The sequence below is a fragment of the Haliotis rufescens genome, unplaced genomic scaffold (assembly GCF_023055435.1).
Source record: "Haliotis rufescens isolate VD_foot unplaced genomic scaffold, xgHalRufe1.0.p SCAF_22, whole genome shotgun sequence".
NCBI lineage: Eukaryota > Metazoa > Mollusca > Gastropoda > Lepetellida > Haliotidae > Haliotis > Haliotis rufescens.
The window spans coordinates 5664976-5677168 of record NW_025963913.1 but is presented as its reverse complement, the minus strand read 5'-3'; the positions used below and the strand labels follow the sequence as shown (position 1 = coordinate 5677168).

Sequence of the window (12193 nt, the reverse complement as noted above, 5' to 3'; positions counted from 1 at the left end):
TTAGTGTCACACCTTTCACAGAACGCCAAGATTTCAATCTATTGCGTGGGGCAATTAATGTAATGAGACGACATTGTTTAGGTGTCGTTTTTTTAGGCCTGCCACGCCCAGGTCTAATTGCAGCCTCAACCGTTTGACGATACATGTCCCACCTCCATTTTGTCTGTTCATTGAGATACTGTCTCGGAGGTATTTTTAAGCATGTGCTCAGCTCATTGCATTAGTGATTGCATGCTGTGATTGAGTATGGTTTTTCGCCGCTTTTAGCAATATTCCAGCAATTACACGGCGGAGGACACCGGAAATGGGCTTCACACATTGTACCCATGTGGAGAATCGAACCCAGGCCTTTGGTGTGACGAGGGAACGCTTTAACCACTAGGCTACCCCACTGCCCCTAATCTCGTCTGTTGGCGTATACACTTTGGCTTCTGCATGAACGTGCATACATGATGTGAAATCTCATTGTGATTAGAGAGGCGTTCAGATGCAACGCCATGGTATTTTACATGTCCACCCCAACGATAGCTACATTCAAAACATTAGTTCCCTTAACATTTGTTGGTTTATTTATAATCAATTAATTGCGTTGTTAATTTACAGGTTATCTTTATTCTATTGTAAATATGAGCATATATTCATTTACCTTCACATGGTCGTTGATGTTGTCAGGATCTCGGTTCAACAAATCGATAATAGGTTGTTCTGCCATTTTGAGATTTACCTTCAAGACAAAGTGTCTCAAACTTATTACGACCTGCTTATGTATATGTTTACAAAGTAACAGGATCACAAAATAACACTGAGTTCATTGGTCCAAAGTAGTCATGTGGTTTACTGCTATAAACAAGAGTGTGTGAGTGAATTGGGTTTAACGCCGCTTTTAACAGTATTACAGTTATATCGCGGCGTGTCAGCTTAATGTGGGAGGAAAGCCCGAAGTGATGCAGATCTCAGAAGTTTACCACTTCGGTGAAACCCATGAGCACGGGTATGGTCCTGACAAACCTAGAAACATAATCGAGGTGAACTGGGATTCGAACCCACAATCATAGGTTTCTGTCGTGCCCAAGGGACGCAACTCTGCACAGCGAATCGCACAGACGACTGGGCCACCAGTGCCCCCACATGTCCCAAGAAGTCACTCTTATTTTCGGGCATTGAAATCTCAGTATTAGTCCCTTTGTTGATGACGGTGGTTACTGCGTTGCCTCCTAAATACTTTTAGTCATTCACCTTCCGAACGGAATTGCTTTTTTATTGAAGACCTAAGAATGGGCCTTTGAATAAATCTGACTGATTCTATTATGCCTTTCGAAAAAGGTTTCAAATTCTTCCGTTAAATTGTGTTTAAGTGAGCCGTACGTTCGAGCTCAAGTTAATCAAGGTTACATATCCTTTCGTGAGTTCTACCCATTTCTTAACAATCAAACTTTAAAAAATAAATGATTTTCTTATACAGATTGAAAATGAAATTTGATATTTGAGAAAAACGTTCATAAATAAATAAAGTATAAATTGTTATCGAAAACAACAGTCTTCAGCATCACCACATCACCAGTGGGTCCAGGTTTTTAATCAACTTACTTCAAAAGAAATGTTGCTTTTTTTATTTATTATTTTCTGAAGTAAAGTTTACATACAAAGGTTTCATTCGATTTTAAAAGCGTTAGGATTTAACAAGTACATATGCTTGTGAGTGAGTGAGTGGGTTGGTGAATGGTTTGCGTTTTACGCCTCTTTGAATAATTGCATTGCAGAAATATCAAGCTTGCTACTTGACTCTTTTTACTTTAATTGGCGACACTCACGCTCATGGGGCTAGTGTTATTATTCCACGGATCGAATTAGGTCTGTTATTTGAACCCACAATTGACACAGCAGATGTCGACGTCTCAGACCACTGTGCCTCACACACCCCTATGTGACCAGAAAAAAGGCTCCATTAGGATTGATTGCTTCTATTTTCATTAATGTTGTAACTATATTTATCCTCAGCTTATCCAATTGTACAAGGCTCTGGACATTCGCTGTGCAGAGTCGCGTCCCTTGGCCAGAACAGAAACCTATGATCGTCGGTTTGAATCCCTGTTCACCCTGTTTATGTTTATGTTTCTCAGAACAATATCCATGCTCGTGGGTTTAATCAATGTCGTCAACGTCTGTGACCTGCATCACTTCCGGATTTCCTCTCACCTTAGCTGACACGCCGTGATGGAACTGGAGTATGGTTCAAAGCGGCGTTAAACTCAACTCACTCATGTAAGTTACGTTCTCTGGGCAAACGAGGGTCCGCCTAGAACCACGTAGACATGCATCTCCTTGAGAATTCCTCCCCATTTTAATATCACACACCAAGAAATTCTTCTAAAACAGCTTGACCACGAATTATAATTTTCGTTCCCCTTCACGTTTTCCATGAAACGAATTTAGTGTTGCATCCGGGAAATTAAGTTCTACACAAACGCAGAAAGTGTTATGCTTATCAATGAAGTCATTAAATACTAATTATTATCAACATAATTGTTTATCATAAGATTGTTTGTGCGACACATGTTTACTTGTACGTGTGCCCATACAATAAAAAGATGCCTTTATCAAATGAATTAAAAGTCAAACTAAACAAAGAATTGTATGACAAAAGAAGATTTATTTGTCGCAGAAATACCAGAAGAAATATGTACAATATTATTCGATGTTGTACCACTTGATGAATATTTTTGTTAATAACACACACTTTTGACCTTCTTTGTACCTCGAAAGGCGAAATATACAGCAAGGTTCTTGTATAAACATAACACTTTACATATTTATTTTAATAAGAGAAAGTACTTTTATATGCATACTTTGTGCTCCTAGAATATAGATTACTCTAAGTCAAATTTCTTGTACACAACTGAAGATACCAAACAGGTTAAATATTACACAAGATCCTTAAAATACACAGGAATTGTTCAGAAAACGGAACAGGCATGTTTCCTAGAACAAAGATTACGTTAAGTCAAGTTTCTTGAATACAGCTGAACATATAAGCCCCGTGAAATGCTACACAGTATCCTTAATATACACAGGAATTGTTAAAAAACGGAAGAGGTATGTTTCAAGTTTCACTTCCACAAATGTCACTGCAGCAGATGAAGGTTGTTCTCGATGGCAGAACAAGTTATTGGTTTTAGTATAACATATTCCCATTGAAGCCAGTGTGTCCAAGAGACATCCAGGCCAATCGTATACTGTGTTTTACTCAGTACAAGAACGCCAGGATACTTCCATATTGAGTTATTGTTTGACTTGAATTCTGCTGAAGACGGCTCCGCAGGACTCGCAGCATGGCGTCAGGCAGCAGTTGAGGCAGATGGTGTATATTTTCCTCATCATGACGCAGTTGATCTCGCAAGCTTTGATCTGTGGTGTGTACTGCCACACGTGAGCACAGGCAAGCATGGCGTAACTCCAACCGTAGTAGAGGCCGTAGAGAGGTCCACAAAGGGTCATCAACATGTAGCAGCATTTGAAGGCGCAGTTGAAGCATGTGTTGGTAAACTTCCAGCAGCAATCAATGCTGTGGGCACCTTCGGGCTCCGCCAAAACATCCTCAAACTGGACCTGTGGGTTGTAAAACATGAAACGTCAGTTAGAACGCATTAGGTTATCTGATATGTGAATTCACATCATCTGAAAAAAATGCATGATCATATCATACAGTATATTTAAGTCAAAGGAATTGAATTCTTTCCTATTATAAGTGTCATATTACAAATCACTCGAAACACACTGGGTGGAAAAAATAGAATTACCTATCTTTTCAAGCGAAGTACGTAATTTTCAATCTGGCGTACACATCTCAAACAATGATAGGACACATGCTTACATGAATGATTCAACCATTGTCGTGTTTGCATGTGTTCATGTGTTCATGAGCTTCTCACAAGGAAATGCCCCCATACCAGGCATGAAGATATCAAAGTATACTACCGACAAAAACTAAGTGAAATGATGGAATGACAGTGAAGGTCTAAGAACTGAATGTCCTAAACCTCATTTTGAACTTGAAGATCAATATGGACCTTGATGGCGTAGTGTTGATCAACATGCGTATGATTGCACTTGGTATTGCCCGTCATTCTACATTAAGAGCTACCCCAATCCGTGCCACGTTGGCGGGTGCTGGGTCTCTGGCGTACACGCCCCGCCCGAGAACATCCCCGGATGCTCATTTGGGGACATGTCAGGGGGCTTAGCGGACCAGAACAATGTCCGTATGCCTTCTCGTCTGTGATAATCGGTGACGACCTAGGCACGATGTGGTCAGGCATTGTTATTTTGCAGTTACAAATTTCTGCCGATAACTCTAGCGAATGGAAGAATGGAACATCAACATATCGATGGCCAGTCAATTGTCCATTCACACAAAAAAGTAGTTCGCCTGTCATGTTAAGTAAACCCCTAACCATGACACAACCCCGCTCCCATACCGATCATCGTCAAGAATTGTTGTCCTGCCAATACCGCTCGCGGCTACGTCGCCAACAACGTTTTCTGCATGGTGTGACACCAAACCCCTGTTGCCTAGTCCATCCAAATCCTTGCCGCCCATGGTTAGCTGTTAGGGTCACACCCTTCACAGGACGTCTTATTTTGAGGCGGGCTGCATAGAGCCGGTTTTTTACGGTAGATGTTGAAATTAGCCTTCCTGTTATTGGACGGAAATCTTTAGTGATTGTGAGTAACCCTGAAGGCGGACACACTTTGACTTCTGTGTGAACGTTCATGCATGATGTAAAATTTCATTGTGATAAAACAGTTATTGTAAATATTTAGCTCAACTATATCTCCCTTATTTTTTTGTCGGTATATTGATATACAATTACCTGCTTTTAATTTACAGGTATATATTCACATAATGTGGGCATGAATATGTGCTTAGATTCATTTACCTTCAAATGATCGTTGATGTTGTTAGGATCTCGGTTCTCCAAATCGATAGTAGATTGTTCTGCCATTGTAAAACAAGGTAATTTTGTTAAGGGGCGAACGGTTCCTGCTTCCCTCTCACGCACTTCAAGACAAATTGTCTCAAACTTATTATGACTCCTTATGTATATGTTTACATAGTTACAGAGTCATACATTGGCACTGAGTTCATTGGTCCAAAGTAGTCATGTGGCTTACGGCTTTCAACACGACATGTCCCTGGAAGTCACCTTCATTTTCGGGCATTGAAATCTCAGCGTTTTATTAATTACGGTGGTTACTGCGTTGCCTCGTAAATTGAGTCATTCACCCTCCACGCGGAATTGCTATTTTATTGAACACCCTGGTATAGGCCTTTGAATAAATCTGACAGATCATATTGTTCCTGCCCGAATGGGGTTTCAACTGTATCGGTCAGATTGTGCTTATGTGTTAAAATAAATCAATGTTACATATTGCTCTGTGAGTCTCCCTCTTTCATAACAATCGAACGTCAAAACTAATTGATTTTCTTATATTTATTGAAAATGAAAATTGGATATATGAGAAAAAGTAAATATGCATAAACAAATAAGTTTCAATAACTGTCGGCATCATCACATCTCCAACATGCTTCAAACGTAGTTTTATTTCTGATCAGTTTCTATTTTCACAAGAAAGTGTCAAAAGAGGTTTGTACGCAAAAGTTTCACTACGAATTTGACATATGCTATGCTTAAAAGTAGGGGATATTTTGTATTGAGGTGAAACAAGAGGAAAAACACACTAATGTCTAGCAGTGAAAGTAAGTGATTTATGTGGAGGGACTATTTCCGAAAAAAATCAAGTTACCAAACACAACATTGTGACAGTCATGAAGCACGTGTCCTGGGGCAGCACGTGCAAGGGGTGGTATGCTAGATATATCATTGTCACTCAGATTCGGTTGTGAGCAGGTGCATATTGTTTTCTTCAATCAAACGCTCAAAGACACTTTATTGAACATATTTAATCATTAAGGAAGCAACAACATTGATCATGCGACGCTTGTACGTGCTAAACGTTTACGTGCCACAGGCATGTTGAGGTGGGCACATGCCAGATTATTGTTACCCAAACGTTGACTGTTTTTCAATCTGTCATCAGCAGATTGTGGGTCCGATACCAACAAACACATAACGTCGATGATAGACGCCACTCTGGACGCCCAAGGACAACAACTCCGGCCCAGGACAGATTAGTCTGAACGTTGTCACTAAGAAATCGGTTGCAAACTGCCACTCAGATAAGGGACCGGTTGCAACAGGCAACTGGGGTAAGAGTACATGCCCAGACGGTGCGAAATCGTCTGCACAGATGGCATTTGCGTGCACGACGTCTACGTGTCATCCCACAACTTACTGCAATTCATTTGAATCAGAGGCGACAGTGGTGTAGGGAACGTCAACAATGGGATAATGTCAGGTTTTCTCACAAATGGAGGTTCAATCTCGACCTCCATGGCTGTAGGAATCGGGTTTGGAGACCTCCTAATGAGAGTTGTATGGACGTTAATGTCGTACAGCATGATCGTTTTAGAGATGGGTCCATAATGGTATGGGGAAGTATCATAATGACCTAATGGCCTAACTGCGCTCAATCGTGCCAGGATTGTGACCAACTTCCTCCAACTGCAAAACATCCATGTCATGCCACGGCCAGCACTTAGTCCTGACCTTTTCCCCACTGAACTCCACTGGGACGATGAACACCATAGGCAGACGTGTAGGTCAACGTAAACATCCACCCACTACTGTTGCTCTCACTTATGACTGGAACATCTGAGTCAAGCTGACAATGATTGACTCATCAGAAGCATGCCTCTACGAATCTGTTCATGTCTGACCAACAGAAGTGTTATTACTGATATTAGTGATGTTGGCTGCCAAATGAAAATATTGAATATGACCCGCGACCTCTTTAAAGACCAAATGCCCACCATCTCATCGCTCAAATTATTAGAACCCTTCAGATCTGATCGCCTCACTCACTCACTCACTCACTCACTCACTCACTCACACTTAGTTTTTAGCATAAACCAGGATGTTTTATCACAAATACTCAAGAGGCTCGTTCTGCTTTTATCACGCTCACACGTGTTGCTGTAACTGAATTACTGTTCAAAGCAGCATAAAAGCAGTTGCTATGGAGATTGAGTTGAGGTTAACGCTGCTTTGAACGGTATAGTTATGGCAAACTGAGGATCATAATCAGGACGACCTCAGAATTCGAACCAATGATCCTGTACATAACTCTTCTCAGAAATTGTTGCGCATAACATCTCGAGGTAATCCTTGCCCCCCACTAACTTTGAAAAGTGTTCTTGGGGGGCTCATCTGATTTGACTTCACATCACAAGACATTATTTTCACTGGCGCTAGAATTTGAAAAATCTTGCGTATGGGTTCTCTCTCAAATCGACTAGTGTCTAAACAATATGGTTACCCTGGCTTATATGAAACATGTTGCCAATGACAGTAATAATTCTACATCCAATTTTCATATTATTGTTATTCATAATTCATCTAGGTTGTTTACCCTAAATATCAGTTCATAACAGAATTTATGCTTTGAAATCTGGGCCTGTGCTGTAGATACGAGATAAGGCAAAAAAACTTTGCTCTTCGTATTTATAATTACAGGGCTGGGATTTAGCGTTTCGAATTCTGAATAGCACAAATCGGTGTTTGTCAAGATCACATTGTATATAGTTGTCTCAAGTTGGTTTGACTGTATGTAAGCTGTGAGCTTCAAAGATGTTATGTAAGATTGCTTGGGTCAGGAGTGAAAACATCTATTGTTGTATGAGCTGTGTGATTGAATTCAGTTCAGTCCATACAAATTCCGATCATGGTTGGACGGTTTTGGTTTAGGTGTATCTCCAATCTTGTGGCGTAAGTTACATTCTGTTTAAATATATATATATATATATGTGTGTGTGTGCGTTTGCTTGTGCGTGTGTGTGTGTGTGCGCGCGTGTGTGTGTGTGTGTGTGTGTGTGTATGGGTGGGGGGATGTGCGTGTGTGTGTGTGGTAATAGAATAGTAAACTAGGAACGGAAAGACCTCTCCCAGTATCCCCCCTCCAAAGTTATATATGTATGCATTGCCGCTCAATCCTTTTAATCATATATATATTTGAGGGGGGGATACGGACGGAAGTCTGATCTTGCACATGCTTCATGTATGTTGAATAACCGTGTGTCGTTATTCTGAGGTATTCTGAATAACTATGGGTGTACCATTTTGAGTATATAATACTGAATGTTAGGTGAATGGTTACTAGTTTATAAACTGACGTGTATACGTTTGTTGTACAGTGTCAGGGAACACAGAGGGGCACATGAGGAGGCAGGGACATTCATTTTATGTCCTTGCCTCCTCGACGACACGAGGCCAAGTATATGAGAATGCTAATCTTGACTGGGTAAGACCTGTGTTAGGCTCATAGACGGTGTACAGTGTACAGGATGATGTGGCAGGAGGCGTGAGGAACATGACTTTGTGCATATTATGTACATAATAATGTGTAATGTGAGATAATTGATTGTTGACATGCATGGGTCGATGTAGTGAAGTATTGATGCATTAATGTATTGATGTTGTGCTGTATTCATGTTCTGATGGTGATTCAATGATGTATTGATGAAGGGATTTAGGAGATGGAGTGTTAGTATAATATGAGTGTACTTGTTAGTGTGGTTGAGTAACCTTAAGTGTTTGTTAGAGTGACAGAGTGTATGTGTGAAGTTTGTAAAGTGTATAATTTATTTAATAAATGTATTCTTAGTCCATATTTGGGTTGTATTATAACTGCGTGTTGTGAGAGTCGATTATTTTTCTTGGTTTGTCAGCACTTTACACGTGCTCGTTGGTTTTTTTTATCAAATTGGTAAACGACTGACACCTGTATCACTTCAGGCTTTCCGCCCACATTAAGCTGACACGTCGTGATGTATCACGCAGTTACTCACTCACTGGATAACTGTTCAAAGCGGCGTTAAACTCAACTCACTCACATAAGTTACGTTCTCTGGGCATACAAGGGTCCGCTCAGAACCACGTAGATTTCTACATGTATCTCCTTGGGAATTCCTCCCCATTTTAATATCACACACCAAGAAATTCTTCTAAAAACAGCTTGACCACGAATCATAATTTTCGTTCCCCTTTACGTTTTCCATGAAACGAATTTAGTGTTGCATCCGGGAAATTAAGTTCTACAAAAACGTAGGAAGTGTTATGCTTATTAAGAAGTCATTAATTACTTAATACATCAAGAAAATGCCTTCATTAACTGAATCAAAATAAACAAAGAATTGTAAAACAAAAGAAGATTTATTGGCCGCAGTAATGCCAGTAGAAATATGTACAATATTATTCGATGTTGTTCTCCTTGATGTAGTAGTTAAATCATAAAAAAACAGAACACTTTTGTCTTTCTTTGTATCTCGAAAGGCGAAATATACAGAAAGGTTCCTTTATAGATATAGCACTTTACATAATCTTCTTTAATAAGAGAAAGTACATTTATTTGCATACTTTGTGCTCCTAGAACATAGATTACGTTAAGTCAAGTTTCTTGTACACAACTGAAGATACAAGACACAAGATCCTTAATATAGACAGGAATTGTTCAGAAAACGGAACAGGCATGTTTCAAGTTTCACATCCAGAAATGTCACTGCAGCAGATGAAGGTTGTTCTCGATGGCAGAACATGTTATTGGTTTTAGTATAACATATTCCCATTGAAGCCAGTGTGTCCAAGAGACAGGTCCATCCAGATCAATCTTATACCGTGTTTTACTCAGTACAAGAACGCCAGGATACTTCAAGATTGTGTCTGTGTTATTGTTTGACTTGAATCTTGCTGAAGAAGGCACCACAAGACTCGCAGCATGGCGTCAGGCAGCAGTTGAGGCAGATGGTGTATATTTTCCTCAGCATGATGCAGTTGATCTCACAAGCTCTGATCTGTGGTGTGTACTGCCACACGTGAGCACAGGCAAGCATGGCGTAACTCCAACCGTAGTAGAGACCGTAGAGAGGTCCACAAAGGGTCATCAACATGTAGCAGCATTTGAAGGCGCAGTTGAAGCATGTGTTGGTACACTTCCAGCAGCAGTCAATGCTGTGGGCACCTTCGGGCTCCGCCAAAACATCCTCAAACTGGACCTGTGGGTTGTAAAATAGGAAACGTTAGCGGGAACGCATTAGATTATCTGATATGTGAATTCACATCATCTAGAAATTTGCAATATTATGTTTTACAGTATATTTGAGTCAAAGGAAACACATTCTGTCGTGTTATAAGTGTCGTATTACATTATAAAAGATAGCTACGCGATACATCGCAAAGAACAATGAAGAACAAAGCATGGTTTATTTCACAACTTTTTTCTATCATGGCGTCATTGCTGGATATTCGAAGGCGGAGGAGATATGACAATCGGAATTGGGAAAAAAGGCACGGGTAATCGACGTGAAGATAGTGGGAATATGCGGGAAATACCCACCTGTAAATAACATTGACTTGTCCGACATTGCCAGTATTAGATTTTATTGAGGGAGTCGGGTAAATGTTTTTAAAGCTTGTACAATTTAACATTATCCTTAAAGAGGCTGTACATAATGTGGATATCTCATATACGAAATAAACGCTCGTAGTCGTTGAATATCGTACAATAAAACACTGCATGGAGAATAAACCACTCGGGAGTGTTTTATTGTACGATAAACAACGACCACAAGTCGTTTATTTCTTAAACATAGTATGCTTTTTCAACATCGGTTGTGATCATAACACCACAACAAAGGCTATATCCGAGAGAAAGTGAGTGAGTGAGTTTAGAAATATTTCAGCAGTATCCCAAGAAATGGGATTCACACATTGTTTCCCTACAGGCGCGCACACTTTGACTTCTGTGTGAACGTGCATGCATGATGTGAAATTTCATTGTGATCAGACAATTATTGTACATGTTTAACTCAACTATAGCTCCCTTATTATTTTGTCGGTATATTTAATATCAATTAATTCCTTTTTAATTTACAGGTTAATATTCAAATGATGATATGTATAAATATGAGCATAGATTCATTTACCTTCAAATGGTCGTTGATGTTGTTAGGATCTCGGTTCTCCAAATCTATAGTCGATTGTTCTGCCATTTTGAAACAAGATTACTTTGCTGAGGGGCAATACTTTGGAGCAAACGATTCCTGCTACCCTCTCACGCACTTCAAGACAAAGTGTCTCAAACTTATTATGACTCCTTATGTATATGTTTACATAGTTACAGCATCATACATTGGCACTTATTTCATTGGTCCAAAGTAGTCATGTGGCTTACGGCTTTCAACACGACATGTCCCTAGAAGTCGCCCTTATTTTCGGGCATTGAAATCTTAGTGCTTGTCCCTTTGTTGATGACGGTGGTTACTGCGTTGCCTCGTAAATAGTCATTCACTTTCCACACGGAATTACTATCTTATTGAAAACCCTAGTGTGGGCCTTTGAATAAATCTGATATATCCTTTTATGCCTATCCGTATGAGGGTTCAACTCCATTCGTCAGATGGTGTTTATCTGAGCTGTACGTAGAGCTCACGTAAATCAATGTTACATATTTCTTAGCGAGTTCTCCCCATTTCAACAATTCACTTTTAATCAAATATTCTTTTCCTTCCATTTGGCAGACTCCGCTTAATCAGGCATGTTCTTTAATTTGAGATTTGCATGCAAAGGGATTGATGCCTTAAATTTAAGCATCATTCTAAGACAAACATCAGTTTCTCAAAATGTGCCACAATATTTCAAATTTCAGGAACCACTAACAATTTCATTTACCTATAGGAACACCATTTCATCCATGTTGTTCAATTATAGGAATGTGTTGCAGAACGGGGTTTTGGCAGTTCACTATGTACATGTAGATTCGACTATTTGTGGCTGCCAAGACTCGGCATACTGCTTCGAACCTGTAGGTCATATAATCACAGGTGGCTTCTCTATTGTTGAGAATAGCAACTTTCGTCAGCTATTCAAATATGTACCAAAATATCGTGAGGTGCCTCCTTCCAATTGAGATCACAACTTTAAAATAATTATGGATGCTGTCGAAGCATTTGCCAATAAATGTGCCAAAAGAGAAGAGGAACCTGTTGAATGTCTTTCAGAGTGGGATAAGTCAGTGCGTG

At 39.9% G+C, this 12193-nt stretch overlaps 2 protein-coding genes across 2 annotated transcripts; both read right to left on the bottom strand.

Moving 5' to 3' along the window:
- Window positions 1-2630: 2630 nt before the first annotated feature.
- Window positions 2631-5090, bottom strand: LOC124136394 (caveolin-3-like). The gene is made up of 2 exons (XM_046502323.2): window positions 4938-5090; window positions 2631-3606 (listed from the first exon to the last, which is right to left on the bottom strand). Exons 1-2 carry the CDS (start codon window positions 5001-5003, stop codon window positions 3280-3282), a joined length of 393 nt encoding a protein of 130 aa, XP_046358279.1. The 5' UTR covers window positions 5004-5090; the 3' UTR covers window positions 2631-3279.
- Window positions 5091-9310: 4220 nt separating this feature from the next.
- Window positions 9311-11257, bottom strand: LOC124136395 (caveolin-1-like). The gene is made up of 2 exons (XM_046502325.2): window positions 11099-11257; window positions 9311-10168 (listed from the first exon to the last, which is right to left on the bottom strand). The coding sequence occupies exons 1-2, from the start codon at window positions 11162-11164 to the stop codon at window positions 9842-9844; spliced, it is 393 nt and encodes a 130-aa protein (XP_046358281.1). The 5' UTR covers window positions 11165-11257; the 3' UTR covers window positions 9311-9841.
- Window positions 11258-12193: the final 936 nt, after the last annotated feature.

Excerpts from the sequence above, each read along its gene's own strand:
- LOC124136394 (XM_046502323.2), bottom strand. The coding sequence starts at position 5,003 with ATGGCAGAACAATCTACTATCGATTTGGAGAACCGAGATCCTAACAAC. Across the intron at positions 3,607-4,937 it reads ACATCAACGATCATTTGAAG|GTCCAGTTTGAGGATGTTTT; the intron begins GTAAATGAATCT and ends TACAACCCACAG.
- LOC124136395 (XM_046502325.2), bottom strand. The coding sequence starts at position 11,164 with ATGGCAGAACAATCGACTATAGATTTGGAGAACCGAGATCCTAACAAC. Across the intron at positions 10,169-11,098 it reads ACATCAACGACCATTTGAAG|GTCCAGTTTGAGGATGTTTT; the intron begins GTAAATGAATCT and ends TACAACCCACAG.